The sequence below is a fragment of the Choloepus didactylus genome, chromosome 7 (assembly GCF_015220235.1).
Source record: "Choloepus didactylus isolate mChoDid1 chromosome 7, mChoDid1.pri, whole genome shotgun sequence".
In the NCBI taxonomy this organism is placed as follows: domain Eukaryota; kingdom Metazoa; phylum Chordata; class Mammalia; order Pilosa; family Megalonychidae; genus Choloepus; species Choloepus didactylus.
This window is the reverse complement of record NC_051313.1, coordinates 20710374-20729028: the sequence shown is the minus strand read 5'-3', so window position 1 is coordinate 20729028 and position 18655 is coordinate 20710374. Positions and strand designations below refer to the sequence as shown.

The 18655-nt window shown below is 34.6% G+C and overlaps 1 protein-coding gene across 1 annotated transcript in view; it reads left to right on the top strand.

Annotated features, from left to right (window-relative positions):
• The first annotated feature begins 9532 nt into the window (after nucleotides 1-9532).
• The window catches only part of C7H6orf58 (chromosome 7 C6orf58 homolog), a 32687-nt gene continuing 23564 nt past the window's right edge, over nucleotides 9533-18655 (top strand). The window contains exons 1-4 of the mRNA XM_037844618.1: nucleotides 9533-9833; nucleotides 13153-13239; nucleotides 14579-14763; nucleotides 15528-15628. Of these exons, the coding sequence (XP_037700546.1) occupies nucleotides 9533-9833; nucleotides 13153-13239; nucleotides 14579-14763; nucleotides 15528-15628 (674 nt within the window). The remainder of the gene's footprint in view (nucleotides 9834-13152; nucleotides 13240-14578; nucleotides 14764-15527; nucleotides 15629-18655) is intronic.

Below are 18655 nucleotides of genomic sequence, written 5' to 3'. Positions count from 1 at the left end.
TAAAGCTTCAGTAGTTCTTTTATTACTATAGTAATTGAAGCAGAGCTTAAAATTCTTCATAAATAGGATATACTAGGTACAGATTGTTTTAAAGTCATACTATACCAAATTTTGCAGAAACAGATTATTCTGACTTAATTCAGTTTCTTTCACCTGATAGAATAGGTGGGGATACTATCACTTTATTCTAGAGCTGTGCTGTCCAATACAGTAGTCACTAATTTCATGAGATGATTTAACTTTAAATAAATTAAAATTAATTTAAATTAAAATCCATTCCCTCAGGCACATTTTTAAGTGCTCAATAGTCACATGTATCTACTGTCTACCATATTCAATACATGGATAGTAGAAATATTCTATCATTGCAGAAAGATTTATTGTAGAGTGCTGCTCTAGAAATAAGCATAACCCTACAACAAAGACAAGACCATTCTTAAAACATAAAGACCCAATTCTGATATGAATATTGCTGAAAATATCCCAAACAAAACATTATCACATTGAGTGAAACAGGGTTTAAAAGGGATAATAAACTACAAGAAACTCAGTTTCATCTCAAAAATTCAAGAATTTAATATAAGAAAAATTCATATCTGCAATTTATTTCACTAGCATGTTAGAAAAAGAATTTTTTCTAAATAGAGGCACAACAACATATAAAATTATTCAACATCTATTAATGATTCAAAATATAAAACAGTAACTAGGAATATGGGAGAAATCTCTTAAACTGACAAAATGTATCCCCAAAATCTTAGAACATTTTATCATCTTCTGATCATGTCAAATTGGTACTGGTATGGTCTTTTTTTTTAAAGAAACTACAAATAAGACAAAAATAAATGAAACAGTTGGTTTCAGATATTGACTACGTGGAGACACAGGACTCTGATCCCTCAGAGAAGAGAAACTTACTGGATGAGCTCTCAAATCTCAGGCTTCCAGTCTTGAGGCATTTTCTTGACCACAGGAAACAGAAGGTGAACCCAAGCAGAAAGTGTCACTCTAACTGAATTGAGGAGTCAGAGAAAAGAGTTCGGAGAGGCCAGGGCAGCTGGAATTTCCATAGCAGAGTATCAGATAGGAGGGAATTATTAAGAGAGAGCCTTCCTGAAATCTGCATCAAGGGAACCCTAAGACTTAGTCTTGAGTTTTAGACTTAAATCTATGATTTAATATAACCTATGAATCCAGTGGAAGTTAAGCAATCCCAGTTCACACACAGGAAGAAAGAGTACTAGAAATGGCATACTTGCAGAAAATAAAAGGGACATTTTTCCCCATTCACAAAATTTCTTTAAAGTATAACTACCTTTTGAAAGCAAAAGTGGTAACAATTTGTTGAGGGATTTATAACATATGTAATAGTGAATTGTATGACAGCAATAGCACAGAGGCTGGGAGAAAAGAAATAGAAGTATACTGCTGTAAAACTCTTTCATTATATGTGCTACTGGTGTGTAATAAGTTAAAGATGCATATTGAAAACTTTAGGGGAAACACTGAAATATAAGATTAAAGTGCATAGCTAAAAGCCAATGGGGGAGATAAAATGGGCTACTAAAAATACTCAATTCACAAGAAAGTAGGAGAAGAGGGGAAAAAAGTAATAAGGAACAGATGGAACTAATGTCAAACAAATATATTAAACCTTAACGATTCATACACTATAATTAAAATTTCAGATACTGTAAGACTAGATGTAAAAGATAGACCAAATTATATTCTATGTACAAAAACTGCATATTAAATCTGAAAACAGAAATAGGATTTCAGTTAAGAGAATGGAAAAAGGCACATCACCCACGAATCATTAGAGAGACAGGGTGGTTATATTAATATCAGACAAAATAGACTTCAGGACAAGGCATATTTCCAGTGATAATATGTTATTTCAGTATGTGTTTTAGATAACTATGGCTGCTGTAACAAAATACCACAAACTGGGCAATAGAAATTTATTATGTCACAATTTTGGAGGCTAATAGTCCTAATCACGATGCCAGCAGGGCCATACTTCCTCTGAAGTCTGTAAGGTTGTGGTGGTGGCTTGCCAGCAATTCATGGCATTTTTTGGCTTGTGGCATACTCATTCTCTGCCTCTGTCACTTGGCTTTCTTCTCTATTTGGATCCAAATTTCCTTTCCTCATAAGGGCACTGATCATGTTGTGTTAGGACCCATCATAATCTAGTTTGGCCTCAACTTAACTAATATCATCTTCAAAGACCGTATTTCCAAATAGGATCATAGCCATGTGACTGGGGGTTAGGACTCAAAAATGTATTTGTGGGGGACTCAATTCAATCCATAGCATTATGATTAAAAAAAGAGAAATGGATAAATTCAAAATTATAATTGTGGATTTGAACACCCAGCTCTCAATGACTGATAGAAAACCAGAATGGATATAGAGTTTCAACTGTACAATCAACCAATTTGATGCATTTGACATTTACAGAACACTATATATGACATTGTCAGAATGTAAATCCTCTTCAAGTGTCATTGAAACATTCTCCAAGATAACAAGTGTTGGAGAGGATGCTAGAAAAGCTTATTAATTGCTGTTGGCAATGTAAAATATGGCAGCCACTGTGAAAGACAGTGGTTCCTCTGAAACCTAAGTATAGATTTTTCATATGGCCAAGCCATCCCACTAGTAGGTAATACCTAAAAGAATTGAAAGCAGGAACTCAAACAGATATTTGCACACTGGTGTTCATAACAACCATATTCACAATTGCCAAAAGAAGGAAGCAACCCAAGTGTCCAACAACTGAAGAATGGATAAACAAAATGTGCTATACACATACAATCGACTATTATTCATCCTTTAAAAGAATGAAGTCCTGATTCAAATGACAACATGGAAGAACACTGATATCATTTTGAGTGAAATAAACCAGACACAAAAGGACATGTATGATCTCACTGTGTTGAAACAATTAGAATAAGCAAACTCATAGAGTCAGAATCTAGAATAAGATGGCCAGCGGAAGGGGCAGGGATAAGGAATGGGAAGTTAAGGCTTAAAATGTACAGAGCTCCTATTTGGAATGACAGAAGTGATTTGGTAATGGATGGTGGTGATGAATGCAATTAACAGCACTGAAATATATAGCTGAATGTGATTAAAGGGGGAAGTGTTGGATTGTATATATGGTACCAGAATGAAAAATTTAAAAAAATCCATGAAACTGCACTGCACAGATAGTGAATCCTAGGTTAAACCATGGATTTTAATTAATAGTACAATTATGGCAGATGTTCCACACCAATGCAAGGTGGTGGTGGTGGTGGTGGGATGGTGTATGGGAATCCTGTATTTTATGCATGATTGTTCTGTAAACCCACAACCACTCTAATAAAGGAAAAAAAAAAAAGAATGTCAGTTAGGATTATGTTCTCCAGATAGAATGTCTTTAAAAACATCCTAAAAAAGATAAAATTTAATTTTTTTATTAGAAACAGCAGTCCAGAAGTAGGCAATCTTGAGTTCCATGAATATCAGGGACTTTGGTTCTTGTATTTTATTGCCCTGGTACTCTTTCCTGCTACCTCATAATGCAGATATTATATTTGTCTTCCAGTCAGCCATGAAAGAAGGAACAAAGAAGGAACAAAGAAGGAAGGGCAAGCTGTTTTCTTAAGAGGTTTCCTGACACTGCAACCTAACACTTTGGCTTATTATCAAATGGCCAGAATTTAGTCACACAAATATGCTATGAGATTAGATAACATAGTCTTTATTTCCAGATGCTGTGTTCTGTGTTGCAGTAAAGATCAGGGGTGATTTTACTAAGAAAAGGGAGAAGAATGAATATTGGGAAATGTAACTACCAGTCATTGCCATGACAAGACTGACATTCACTTCAGGTTTATTTGTAAGTTTTCTATTTATTTCCTAGTTTGGTACACCTATATGTACTATTCATTTATTTTTTTTATCAGAAGATCCAGCTTCTATTACTGACTTTATTTACAATTTCATGCATATCTTCAACCAATATCTTACTTCAGGATATATGTTATTTTTGCCACTGTATGTGGCAATTCAAATATTATCCCACTAGGGATATATCAAGAATATCCAGCTCTAAAAATGCTGAGTCTTTCTATCTACGAAGATGGTATGAAGTTTAAGTTGTCCTGTTTTAGTAGTATTCTTAGAGTTTTTTCACCTACAGTATCCCAAAATATTTAAATTTATTCCTAGGTATATTTAACCCTTTTATTGACATTATAAGTAGTGACTTATTGGTGTATTTTCTTCCATTATATTTTCTAAATGCTTTTATATATAATACATATTGATTTATTTCTACTAATTTAGTGCCTGATTATTTTATGAAGTACTCATTTTCTTGGAAGTAATCCTCCAGTTCATTCTCTCATATTTTCTGGATACTACCATATCATTCACAAAAAGGACATTACCATATCCTCACTCTAATTTTGTAACTCTAATTTATTACCTTTACTAATTTCATTGTATAATATCATTAAAAAAAAGTGAAATATTGTAATGCTAGTGATTATTTTTATCCTATTTCTGATTTTCAACCTAATGCTCTTAAGGTTTCCCCATTAAACATGATGCTGACAATTAATTTTAGAGAAATATGTCTTGTAGTTAATACCCATCTATTTGTTTTTTTAAAAAAGATAGAGTTTACTTTGTCATTTTATTTTTTTAAATCATTTTTTATTGTAGAATACAACATATATACATAGAAGTGATTACTTTCCAAGTACAATTTAACAAGTAGATAGAGAGCATAGAGTTTACTTTTAAAATAATTTAATTTATTAAAGAAATTAAAAAAGAAATAATTTTTTTTATTAAAGAAATTAAAGAAATTGCAAAAAAATCATGCAAAAATTACAGAGTTTCCATTTACCCTCCTCACACAGTCTTCCCCATTACTGACACTGTATAGCATTAGAATGGTAAACCTGTTAGAAATGCAGAAAGAATATTATTATAATTGGACTATTAACTACAGTTCATAGTTTACACTAGACTTCACAGTTGGTGATGTATGATTCTGTTTTTTAAATAATTTTTAATTCTAGTAACATATATAAATCTAAAATCCCCCCTTAAACCACATTCAAATATATAATTCAGTGTTGCAGTTACATTCACAGTGTTGTACTACCATCACCACCATCCATTACCAGAACATTTCATCACCCCAAGGAGAAATTCTGTACCAAGTAAGCATTAAGTCCCCAGTCACTATCCCCACTGTAGCCCCTGTAAGTTTTGTTCTAATTTCTGACTCTATGAATTTGCTTATTCTTGTTATTTCATATCAATGAGATCATATAATATTTGTCCTTTTGTGTTTGACTTCTTTCACTCAACATGATGTCAAGTTTCAACCATGTTGTCACATGTATCGGGACTTCATTCCTCTTTATAGATGAATAATATTCCATTGCATTTCTTCATATATTCTGGATTTTTAACCCTTACTGGATATGTGATTTCCAAATATTTTATCCCATTCTGTAGGTTGTCTTTTTACTTTCATGATGAAGTCTTTTGAGGTATAAAAGTTTTTAATTTTGATGACCTCCTGTTCATCTAATTTATTTTGCTCATGGTTTTGACATAATGTTCAAGAAACTGTTGCCTAAAAAAATGTCCTGAAGATGATTCCTTATATTCTCCATTAGGTGTTTTACAGTTTTGGTTCTTATATTTAGGTCTTTGATCCATTTTGAGTTTATATTTTTATATGTGGTGTGAGGTGGTCCAGCTTCTTTCTTCTGCATATGGATATCCAGTTTTTCTGGTATTATTTGCTGAAAAGCCTGTTCTTTCCCCATTGAGTGGATTTGGCACCCTTGTCAAAAATCAATTAGCCATAGATATGATGGTTTATTTTTGAACTGTCAATTTGTTTTCATTGGTCTATGTATCTGCTTTTATGCTAGTACCATGTTGTTTTGTTTACTGTAACTTTATAATTTAAGTTATAAAAACAGGAAGTATGTGTCCTCCAACTTTGTTCTTCTTTTTCAAGATGGCTTTGACTATTTGGGGCCCCTTACACTTCCATATAAATTTGATGATTGGCTTTACCATTTCTGCAAAGAAAGCTATTTAGGATTGCATTGAATCTCTTAGCTGCTTTGGGAAGAGTTGATACCTTAACAATATTTAGTCTTCCAATCCATGAGTACAGAGTGCCCTTCCATTTATTCATGTTCTCTGATTTTTTTTTAAATAATGATTTATAGTTTTCTAGGTGTAAGTCCTTTATATCCTTGGTTAAATTTATTCCTAGATATTTGATTCTCATAGCTGCTATTGTACATGTGATTTTTTTTCCTTGATTTTCTCTTCAAATTGTCATTACTGGTGTATAGAAACACTACTTATTTTTACATACTAATCTTCTACCCCATCACTTTGCTGAATTTATTAGCTCTAGTAGCTTTTTGTAGATTTTTCATGATTTTCTATATGTAGAATCAAGTCATCTGCAAAGAGGAAGTTTTTACTTCTTCCTGTCCAGTTTGGATACCTTTTATTTATTTAATTAGTTATTTTTCTTTTGCCTAATTGCTTTGGGTAGAACTTCCAGTGCAATGTTGAATGACAGTGGTGACAGGAGGCATCCTTGTTTTGTTCCTGGTCATACAGGAAAGGTTTCAGTCTTTCACCATTGAGCATGATGGTAGCTGTGGGTTTTTCATACACACTGTTCATCATGTTGAGAAGGTTTCCTTCTATTCCAAGTTTTCTAATATATTTTTTTTAACTAGGAAATGGTACTGAATTTTGTCAAATGCTTTTTCTGTGTCAATTGAGATGATTGTGTGGTATTTTTCCTTCATTATATTAATATGGTATATTATATTAACTGAATTTTTTTTTACATTGAGCCATGCTTGGCTCCCCATTGCTTTAAGGAGGGGTGAGAGAAGGACCACAAAGGATGCCAAGAGCTTCTCTTACCATTTTTAAACCTGTGTTTTCTTGATTCTGTACTCACTCACTTACTACAGCCCTTTAACTCTTTTCCAGAGCTTTGAGGAAGCTGTCTCTTCCACTTTTTCTAGTTGTTCGAAGTTTCTGTGGGGAACAGCATCTGGAGCATCTTATGGCACCTTCTGGGTCACCCAGAAGCCATAATGCAGAGTACACATTTTTTAAGGTCCAGAATGCTTGTGCTCTTAAGCCTGAAAATAATAAGAAATTCTCACCAATTTCCTTTTACATTAATGTAACTGGAAAATTGTATAATTAATGGTCAGTTGGCTTTGGGATAAATAAGGTGACAGGAATAAAGCAGCTGCATTGTGTTTGGGGATATTTTATCTTCACCATGACAGGATTGAGCAGTACCCTGACCTGCTGTGAAGCATATATACTTAATTGTACTAATAATTGAGCTTTGCAGATTCACTGCCTTTAATGAGGCAGTTCTTTTCATTGTGTGTAAGTGAAATCCAAATAATAGTGATTTAAGTAAGACAGAAAGTTGTTTCTCTCCCTCAGACCAAATCCAGATGTAGGGATTCAGGGATATCTCATAGCTCTACCATCTGCTAAGATTCAGGCAACCTCAAGCTGTCTATTCAGTCATCCCTAAGATAGTACATTTGTCCCTATGGGTTAGCATGACGTTTAATCCATCACCTCCATAACCTAAGCAAGAACACGGAGGAAAGGAAGAAGAAGTGCTTGTTACACCTTTTAAATATATGTCCCAGGAGTTGTGGACACGATTTCTCTTTATGTCCCAATGGTCAGCACTTAATTATGTGGTTGCTTATGCAAAGGAAAATGAAAATATTGCCTTAATTATGGTACCCACATTTCCAACCAAAATTTTAAGATTATTTTACTGATGAAGATGTGAGAATGGATATTTGGAATTAACTTGCTGGTTTTCCCCTAACAGACTGTTTTTATTTTCTATTGGATTGGGCTACTTTGACTTTGGGTTTCTTTTCTAAAGTAGAGAATTCTTTTATAGCTGTACTATTCACACATTATTCAATTCACTTTTACACATCATTGTAAATGCTATAATGTCAATCAACTTATTTTATATTTTTTTCATGAAATATGTTAAAGCATTTTTTAAATGAGAGGCAAGCATCTTGATATCATTGGTGAAATATTTAGTCATCAACCTGTAGTTTGGAAAACTCCTGGATGCTTTCTGTTAACAAATAATTTATTCAAAATATTATAGACAATTCTAACTGTATGTTTAGGTTATATCACATTTTTCTAACACAGAAAGGGTTGCAAAATTCAGTTGTTCTAAGTGTTAGTCAATAAATCAATTCTCTATATTATCCACCAAATAGTAGTTATAGATCCTCAGCACAGGCATCCTGTTAATAGGAAACTCAGCTCTTGTAAAGAGCCTAATGAAGGTTTCTAATGAAATTCTAATCACTGAGAGTTTTTTCCTTGTATTAAGTGAAACCTACCCACCTGAAGTTAGAACTTATTAAATACTGTTTTACTGTCTAGAATCTAGAGATACATGATTAAGTGTAACATCTGGCTTTAGTAACCAATATTCCTCATATTCAGTAGGAAACTATATATTTTTTAAAACCCAATTTTCTGAATCCTTTGGTGAGAGAGAAACTAATTATGAAGATAAACAAGATTCTATAATGGGAACCTATGTTCAAAGGATCACGAGGCTCAGCATATAGTTATACTCATAGCTAAGATTTACCACCCCAATATGGTGAGGATACAGAGCCAGACCATGAGGGAAAAGACACAGACAGAGACTAGAGAAATTCATGAGCAGGCTTCTTTATCCTCTCTCCCTCCCACAGGGGATCACAAAAACACACTCTTCCTTGAGCAACACAAATGCAACAACCTCTGTGTGAACTTTCTGCACAGGGAAGCCCACTAGAGACTCAGCACACCAAGTCTGTATTGGGGATTAGTCATGTAGGAACACTCTCTGCCTAGTACATACCAGAATTCCAGACTCCCAAAAGGAAGGCGTTCAGCATAAACCATATTGTTTGCACAGTCTAGTCACAGAGAATCACCCTTTTTAGTTAACTGTTAACTGGGAACCCTTTGAGAACCAAGTTCATCGAAAGTAGCCATGGGCCAATCTTCCAAGCAGGTCTTTGTAAGGATAGCAGACTCAGGAGTACTGTGTTAACCCTCTACTTCAAGGTAAGCAAACGTACATATCCTTAAATTTCTCAATGAATAAAGTCAAGACACATGTGCAAGACAGTACCTAACATAATGGCTGCAAGAACCACAATGTAAATATAATAGCTATTTTTAAACTGTCTAAAAGATTTGCTCATTCAATTTAAAAATTTTATAACAGCATTTTCAACTCTCATGTGAGTAGCATCATATATTGACAACATTATTTAACAAGGGAGTCGCCCTGTTTTTGTTGGTGAGGCATTCCCATCTTCACTCTATCCTGAAAAAGAATACATGACTTCCTCCTCCATTTTCCAATAAAAGCCCTGCCGAAATCTCAATCCCCAGCTTTGGCACCATGGTGTTCCTTTCTACCTGGTCCTGTGTAATCATTGGTAGTCTTCTTTCTTATTTAGCAGGAGCATCCAGCCTCTCAGATCTGTATCCCCCTCTGTGGAATGAGAGTACTGGTCAGCTCAGGAACTACAGAGGAGAAGATGGACAGTATACCATTGACCCCTGGAAATACCTTGAGAGAATGGGGATGTATAAAATCCTACTGAATTGTACAGCCAGTTATTTTGTAAAATTTGCACCAGAAAATGAACAAAATATTTTATGGGGATTGCCTCTGCAGAATGGTTGGCAATATACTTCAGGTAAGAATGACTCTCTTTTCTATTATGGTGATCTTCCAAAATAACCCTAAAGGAATTGGAAAATTGGACTTGTATATACCATACTATGTCTTTGAAAATTGAATCTTTTCCCGATTTCCCTTCATAATAATTATTTTTCTACTTTTTTTTTCCTTCTCCACAAATCATTCTTTTATGGGATGCCAGTTTCTACTAGAAACCATCAGTTATAAACCACAGTTGCCAATCACAGGAAGTCTTTATATCAAATCTATTGGACATTCTATAAGTACTTATTGAGCTTCTGTTAGGTACTAGACTCCCTTTTCAGCACAGGAAAAACAGAACATCAAGGGGATATTCATTAAAAATACAAGGCAATGTAAAATTACTTTAGTTTCTTGGAGTTCGAATTGTGATTACCTAACCATGGAGACAAAGCTAATAAAGGCAAGGCAAATTTTTCATAAGATTTTTGGTCTTAAAATGATTTCTTTCTCTTGAAAGTCAGATACATTACAGTGTTTAGATAGGAGATGTGCTTTAGACCAAAAGATTAATGAATTAAAAGATATTTTTGCTCTGACTGATAGAAGAAACTTATGTGAGAGAATGGTGCTTCCTGATGTCTCATATTGCAATATGTCTGATAGGGAATTTGTTCTGTTCTGATAGAAAAATTATAGAGAGAAGATTAAGGTTGATCTGAAGTGGTCACTTCCAGGGTCTATTGAGGTTGCCAACATCTAACTTTTTAAAGGGATGTCCTGAAACTCAAAACTACCCCTGTTCATCTGGTTTGTCTTGTGGTCAAAAGACTAATATTGGAATTCTTGAGCTACAGCCCAGGAGCATCTATTAACATAAAATCCACTACGGGAGGCCTGCCAGCGTCAGGGGTCTCTGCAGCCAGTGCCAGATGGATGCTGAAAGACTGGTAGATCATTATGTGTCTTACTCTTTCATTATATTCCTTCAGTAGAGTCAAATCTGACTGAACCCCCTGATGAGCTTCTTGCTTTATTTTCACCTTCTGTGTAGCCAACATTTTCTGAGAGCAGTAGAGAGTATATAAGTACTTTCAGACAGTTTTCTTGACTGCCGACAAAGGCTTTACAATATAGTTGGAAAAAGAAAGAAAACAGAAATTAAACAAAGATAGACAGAAAAGAAAAACTCTTGGATAATAGATAAAAGTGCAAAACAAGAGAATGGATAGAGTGAGGCCAGCTGGAGTCATCAGAAACAACTAGGCTTGAGCTGAGTCTTGAATGTGGGTTGAGTTCCATTGGGGAAAGAAAAGGAAACCAATTTAGGAAATAATACAATGAACCAAAACATTGGTTCTCATATTTGACTATGTATTAGGCATAACTGGCTAATTAAAAAAAAATACTGATATCTTGATTTGCCCCAAGAGATTCTGTTTTGATTTAATGATATGGGAAAATAAGCTAGAGCAGCGTGATTTCTCTCTCTCTCTCTCTCTCTCTCTCTCTCTCTGTGTGTGTGTGTGTGTATGTGTGTGTGTGTGTAAGAGAGGAAAGGGATGATGGAGGCAGGGGGCGATAAAGTCTTGTTGTGAGCCAAGGAAATAGGAAAAGTCCTAATCAAAGCAAAATACATACTGAATTTCAGGAATTAATATTATTGAAATACTGTTTAAATGTCATCTGGGTTTGGCGGTTGAAGTTTAGGAAATATAAAACTACTTTAGGTTCTTGATCAAATCTGATTTTACAAAAAGAATTTTCATCAGGTTTGTTGAGTATTGTACATTAGACTAATTAGAATGAGAGATTAGTATTGTTGGGTCAAGCTCAGGCCTCATAGCAATAACCAGATCTGAGGTGAGGAGACTGAATGAGAGGAAGAGCTGTAGATGTTGAAATGCAAGAATGCAAAAAATCTGTTCTACATAGAGGGAAAGGGATCTTCTAACCATGCATGTGTAACAAGATGGAAGTACAATTCCAGACATGCTCAATTTTACACAAGATGGAATCAAATAGGACATAAACCCAAGTAAGTGTTGAGGTCAGAAAATAATTGTTCCTAACATTAGTGTGATATTTGAAGGTGTCATAAAGAGTTAACTGTTTGAGGAGCAAGTGAGATCAAAAGAAAATAGAGTATTGGAAGAGGGACTTAGAAGAACCCCCATGGAAGACTAAATAGAGGAAATAGGGGAGGGAAGTTCTACAAATTCATCTTTCACTATAATTTCAGTCTGAGAAAGAATAATTGATTAGGAAAATTCACACTTCTAATATTCCTGCTGGTTAACAGCACTAACATTACTTCATTAGTCATTCATTTGGTCAAGCAGCTAAGAAAAGCTGAGAGGGAAAGAACAATGAGATAGTAAAGAAAGGAACTGAAGATATGGTTGGAAAAGAGAACAGCAGAACTAGCAATAAGAAAGGATAAGAGAGTGCAGTTACAGAGAAAGATAAGCTAGAAAAGGTGAGCACATAATAGAGGGATAGGAAGAAAAAAAGATCTAGCATATAGGTCAGGAAAGATGTGAACTGAGGAAGTGGGTGTAGAAGTAAGAAGGATCCCTAAGATTTACTTAGATGGAAACCAGGGAAAAGAGGAGATTATCAAGAGTAGAGAGAAACAGGTGTAGATCAGGTAGGCAAAAATAAGTGAATAAACAAAAATGTACTGGAGGCAGCAGTTGCAAGGGGGGAAAATTGTGACATAGAATCAGAAGGGTTAACAAATTAAAAATGATAAATATGAAAAAATGACACAAAATGAACATGAAAAACATGAAAATTGAGGAAATAGCAGTTGTTATTTGGCAAGGAAAAGAAATCTAGTTAACATTTATGATGTAAAGTTCACTTGGCCAAAACTTTTCCTGCCTTTTCTCACTTGACACAACAATTTTATGAGGTAGTTAATATTATTATTCCCATTTTATAGATCAGGAAACTAAGGCATAAAAGGCAACATTATTTAGCCAGGTCAAGCAGGTAAATAATGGAACAAGAATTTAGTTTGATTCTAGACCTCTCCTGATCTTTATCCATATTGCATCCCTAATTTTGAAGGGAATTATTGAATGAAGTAGATGAGATACCAATTACAAAGCAAAGAATACCTAAGATAAATAATAAAATGTAGAAAATTCTGGGGTTGTAAGGGAAAGGAAAAGAAAAAGATTTGACATTTGGGAAATAAAGGGTAAAGAATGTTGGGAAGACAAGCTAAGCCATTCGAAGATGAATGTTTTGTGCATTCATGCAAACAAAATGAAGCTACTTAAGTGACAAGTATAAGCAAGTTCAAAATACACATAATAAACCCATCTCTGCATCCTCTCTCCTAGGCAGATTAGCTGATCCCACCCAAAGGACAAACTGTGGCTATGAATCTGGAGACCGTTTGTGCATCTCTGTGGATAGTTGGTGGGCTGGTAGGTTCATTTAATTAACAAAATAGAAAGCTATTAATATTCCAAGAAGAATCTATTAAACGTAAAATCTTAGGGACAGGCACAAAACAAAAAGAATAATATTTCTTTTTCAAAAGGCGTCTACTTCACCATATACCTTGTGGTCTTTACGTCGCATTGCGAAACTCAACAGCCACATCAAAGTCACTAATGGTTCCCTTACAACATTTCTAGTCTTTCAGGACTGAAGCAAGGTGCAATGGCTTCTGAAGGATCAACTCTGGCCATTATGTGGGAGGTGGGAGCTAGTGGTGAACAGTTTCTAGAATGAGGAATGATGAGAAATGAGAGAACAAGGAAAGTAATGCATTTTCCCATTTTGCTCAGATCAAATATGTTTATACTGAAATGCATAAACCAGCCAGAGATTAACCTACCACAATTCATTTTATCAATCAGTAATCTAAAGCTTCAGTCATATACTGAATGTTAACATAATCAGAGGTTATTTTCTAATTCTTTAAGTTAGCTGTGTAATGAAATTTATTTATATAACTATTTCTTAGAAATATTTCCCATTAATCAGAAACAAGCATGTTAAATTTCATATTCTCAGAGTGACAAATATCACCTGCATCCTTACATACATTTTCCTAACACTACACTGAGTGTTCCTTTTCAAAGACCTACAAACAGTCATAAACACAGATCTAGAATCCAGTTCTTGATTCTCAGATTTACTAAGTCTGAAGTAGTTTGGACTATTAGCCTCCATCACCGGGGTTAGGACTGCATTCACACATGCATGTCCATGACAGAAAATGTTGTATATCAGTAGCAGGAATCAATATAAATCTAATAACCAAATAAGTCAAAATGTCTGAATCTGCTGGAATAGGTTATCTTTAGATAGAAATAAAAAGAATGTCTTAATTTATTGTCAATCAAATTATCCAGCGATCTACTGCCATCACTTATTCAAACTTTTTGCTCTAAAGATTGAGGAAAAGGGCTTTGTCATACCATGACTACAAATTAAACTTGATAAAATATCCATTTCCAATGCTCTAATCATGTTAGAATATTTTCAAAAAAAAAACCCATTTCACAATAAAACCTCAATGAGAGGTTTTGTTCTATGCTGTGGCAAAGTTGATAACTATCTTCCTTAATTAACAACAACATGTGAAAGTCATGTTTATGATCCTTAGGGGGATTTTTGTTCAATAATTTTGCTAGTACATGGCATTTATCACATTTCTGGATCTGTGAATTTTCCTTAATGATTAACAGCTTAATGAAAATTGCCCTCTTTAACATTTGTTATTGCTTGGTAATAGTAAATGTTTTGCTCCTACAGATTTAAATTATTTTCTGTGTGCATTACCCTTCCTTGCTGCGGTTGATTCTGGTTTAATGGGGATATCCTCGGATCAAGTCACCCTTGCGCTACCACCCAAAGATCAGACAAAGTTTTGTTATGATGTTTCTAGCTGTCGTTCATCCTTCACAGAGACAATGGACAAGTGGAATGCCTTTTATCAGGTTCCTTCTTTAGGTTTATAATTTGTACTCTTAGGAGGTGGCAAGAGAATTTCTTTTGTGATATAATACAATGCTTTTTGTCTGAAAACATAAATTATTTGCACATTATTTTGTAAGTTATAATAATAATAATATTACATTGTAATAGGCCATTCCATGTCTGTGACACAGTAGAGAATTAACACAAAATCCATCCACTCTTCTCACCCCAAATAAATTTCACAAAAAAGTGTGAGTATAAGGATATCTCACTGAATGGAGAGCAGACAACTGGAATTTCAGGTCAATTTCAGGTCAACCAATGGATTATCCTTGATGGAAATGTGATTATGGAATTGGCTTAGATAAGTCTATCAAGTTATTTCAACTGAATTAATAAATGATAACACATGGGTAAATTAAACAATTATGTAGCAATCTGAACCAAATATTCAAGGACCTAAATAAAATACATTGCTTCAAAGAAGAAAAGATCTAAGATACATGATGGGAAAATAGATCTATCAGTTCTTTATATTGTTAGTATAAAATACTGACTCTTTGCAGACACTTGTTCATTTCTTCTAGATGCATGCACTATTACCACTAATAATTGATATTTGGTACGACATTTGCAAAGCATTAGACACTAAGATCTTATACATTTTAGACATAAAGTTCTCTCATGTAGAATATTGCTCAACTATACATGTGAACAAGTTTGTATTGCAGGAAAAACTGTTACAGTTGTTCAAATATTAATAAGATTCTTCTCTTGGTGTTAGTATTTGCAGACACCCTCTAGTCGTTTTGATGACCTGTTGAAGTACTTATGGGCTGCACATACCTCAACCCTGGAACATACTATAAAAATATTTGAAGATAGGTAAGAATGAATCCAGGGCAATGCCTACATAGTACGGTAAATGATCTTCAGTCTTATTTATGCCTTTTTCTTCCATGTCTACAGTGATTGTTAATCTTCCTATTAACCAAATCTTACTATTGGGGATTATAAGGATGAAGTGTAATTATTTTAGTAAGATCAAGCTTAAAATTTGTTTTATGAAGAGAAGGCAAGCATCTGAGAAAAAAATGTCTTGTACAAAAACCAACCAAACAGACAAAAACATGCAACAAATTTCGATAAATATAGAAAAAAGAAAAAAGAAAAAAGGAATATCGGTTATCATTTTCATTACTTCAATCACAGATGCATATTGTGGTGTACATACCAGGGGAAAACTCAATAAGCATCAGGGTTAGCACACAACTTTGACCAGAATAAAATAAAGCCACTCTACATATTGTAACAAGTAGAGGTGGAGATGTTAGAGTGACTTGGGTTTAGATATGAATGGAGGTGAAATCAACCAGCCGGAGTAAGGAATGAGGTAGAAATCTGGATAGGACAAAACACAGGAACAAAGAAAAGAGGGCCCACTGGTAAACTGTATAAGTAGATATGTAAATCCAGGCAGGGGTGTTTGAGTTCTTTATATTCCACTGTCTGACTCCATCATCCAGCCAGGTTAACAGATTCAGTGTGTATTTTCTACTTTATCTTTTTGTATGGCTTCAACACTGAATATTAAATAGGCAATGTGAGGAGTGTATCCCCTTGGTAGTGTCTGTGAGATGATTTGGGGCTTTGGCATCATAACTGCAATATCTCAACTGCTCTTTCTATTCTGAAGACAGCAAGCAGGTGGAGACCATCAGTTAGGGAGTCTGGAAGGGGATTGTGAACCTCAAGATTTTGATTTGTTTTCTAGTCATCATTACAGATTACTTTTTGTTTCATTTACAGATTTTTCAGGTTCATATTCAAAAGTAAACCACCTGAGAATGCAATTTTGTAAATAAGAAATATGAAAATACTTAAATAATAATACAAGGAGCTGGCAGGGTTATTTTCTTTTAGGTGTATTTCTTTTCTCTTGTGGACTTGTATTTTCAAGCTCATAGTATTTATTCCTATTTATATTAAGAAATTACTTCTGAAAAAATCATAATTTTAGAGGTCAAGTATATTTATAATTGATATATAAAATCATATACAGTAGCATATTTTTCATGAATATGTTTACATCTGTATATGACTTTTTTGATCACAAGCATACTAAAGTTAGAAACATCCATTTTATGTAGTTAGTAGAGCTTATGTCCTTGCTAATTACAACAAGCATTGTTTTTGATTAACACATCTATTTCCTGAATGTCTACCTGACCTTCCATTTAGGTGTCAATGAATGACATGCTTAAAAGAATTTAAAAAATCACTACCATTTATTAAGTAGAAGAAAAAGAATGATATATTCTTAAATATTGAAAATGAATATAAGAAATTACACTCTCATAATATATCTCACTTCAAAATAACTCCCTTTTATAGTTGATGAATCTGAGCCTGAGCATTTAGCAACCTGCTTAAGATCATACAGCTAGTAAATGGTAGGGTTAGTAGTTAAATCCAATGAGATTCTGCAGCCCATCCTCTTATCTTGTATACTCTACTGCCTGTAAATGCAAGTGGTCTGTGAACTAGATTTCAGAGATCAATATCTACCAAGGGTCTTCTTCCATTCGTAAAACCTATTTTGAACAATTAAAATATTCTTGTACATTTACAATGTATGTCAATAGCAAGGAACATGGGCTTCAAAGCCAGAGGGCTAGGGTTTAAATCCCAGCTGCACAATATATTAGATATGTGGCCCTGTATTTCGCTTAGTGTTTCTGACAAAATTGGAGCATAACCTACAACTACGGAAGTTCATTGTGTACAACAGTAAGCATTTATTGCTCACACTTCTGGAGGACCAGCTAAGCAGCTCTGCTGAGCTTGCCTGGCTATGCTGTCCAGCCTGGTTCTTCAAGGTGGCCCTGGTGGGGATGACCAGTGAAGCTCCCCTCTGGTCCACTCATCCCTCATTCACCCCGGGCAAACCTGGTGTTTTTTACAGTGAGGGCAGAACTGAAAGGGAGGGAGGCCAAGTTATGAAAATGCATTTCAAGCTTCTGGTCTGTCAAGTCAATTAATATCCTATTGGCCAAATCAAGTCACATAACTGAGCGAGGGACAGGAAATGATTCCTCCCACCCACTGCAGGGGGCAAGGGGCTCTGCAAAGTTACCTGACCAAAGGTGGAGATATGATGTGGGGTGAAGAACTGGGGTCAGGCTTGTAATCTATACTACACCCTGGGAAACGTCCTTAAAATTTCATGAACACTGTAGCCTATGTACTGTGTACTCAAATAAAGCTCTAGTCCTGTATCTGAAATTGGTTGGTGCATATTATATCTACATTTAATTTTAAACAAAGCATTTCATCTGTATTTGTGTGTGTGTGTATATATATATATATATATATACACACATATATAAACACATACATATACACATACATGTACATGCACACGCATAAGTGTAAATATATCTCATTCTATCTAGCTTATTAGATGACCTGACCAATAACTCTCTAACTGACACACTTAATAAGGGTGTATTCGTCTTTTTTCTCCTCTAGAATTGCTGGCTGTCTTTGCAAATTGATTAATACACTGTTCCTAGGGCTTTTTGGCCCTTGCTCAGAATCTTTATGACTCCACATTTCCTTTTGTCTTTATTGATAGTATTCTGGGATGTACTGAAGAGCAGTTAACACAAACCAAATTCTCCATCATCATGGGTATGCACTACCCACTCTGTCATTCCTGGGTGTGAGTGCACGGAGGAGCCCATGAGCATGGGAGCCAAAAAGATTGTAACTGTTTTCTTCCAGGTTATGTTATGGTTTCCTTAACATCGGCAAACATAATGCAAGCATCTGATGCATATATGTGCTGTGGAAATTAGAATATAATCTATCTTCTAGAAATTAGAATAGAACCTAATGAAAGAAACAAAC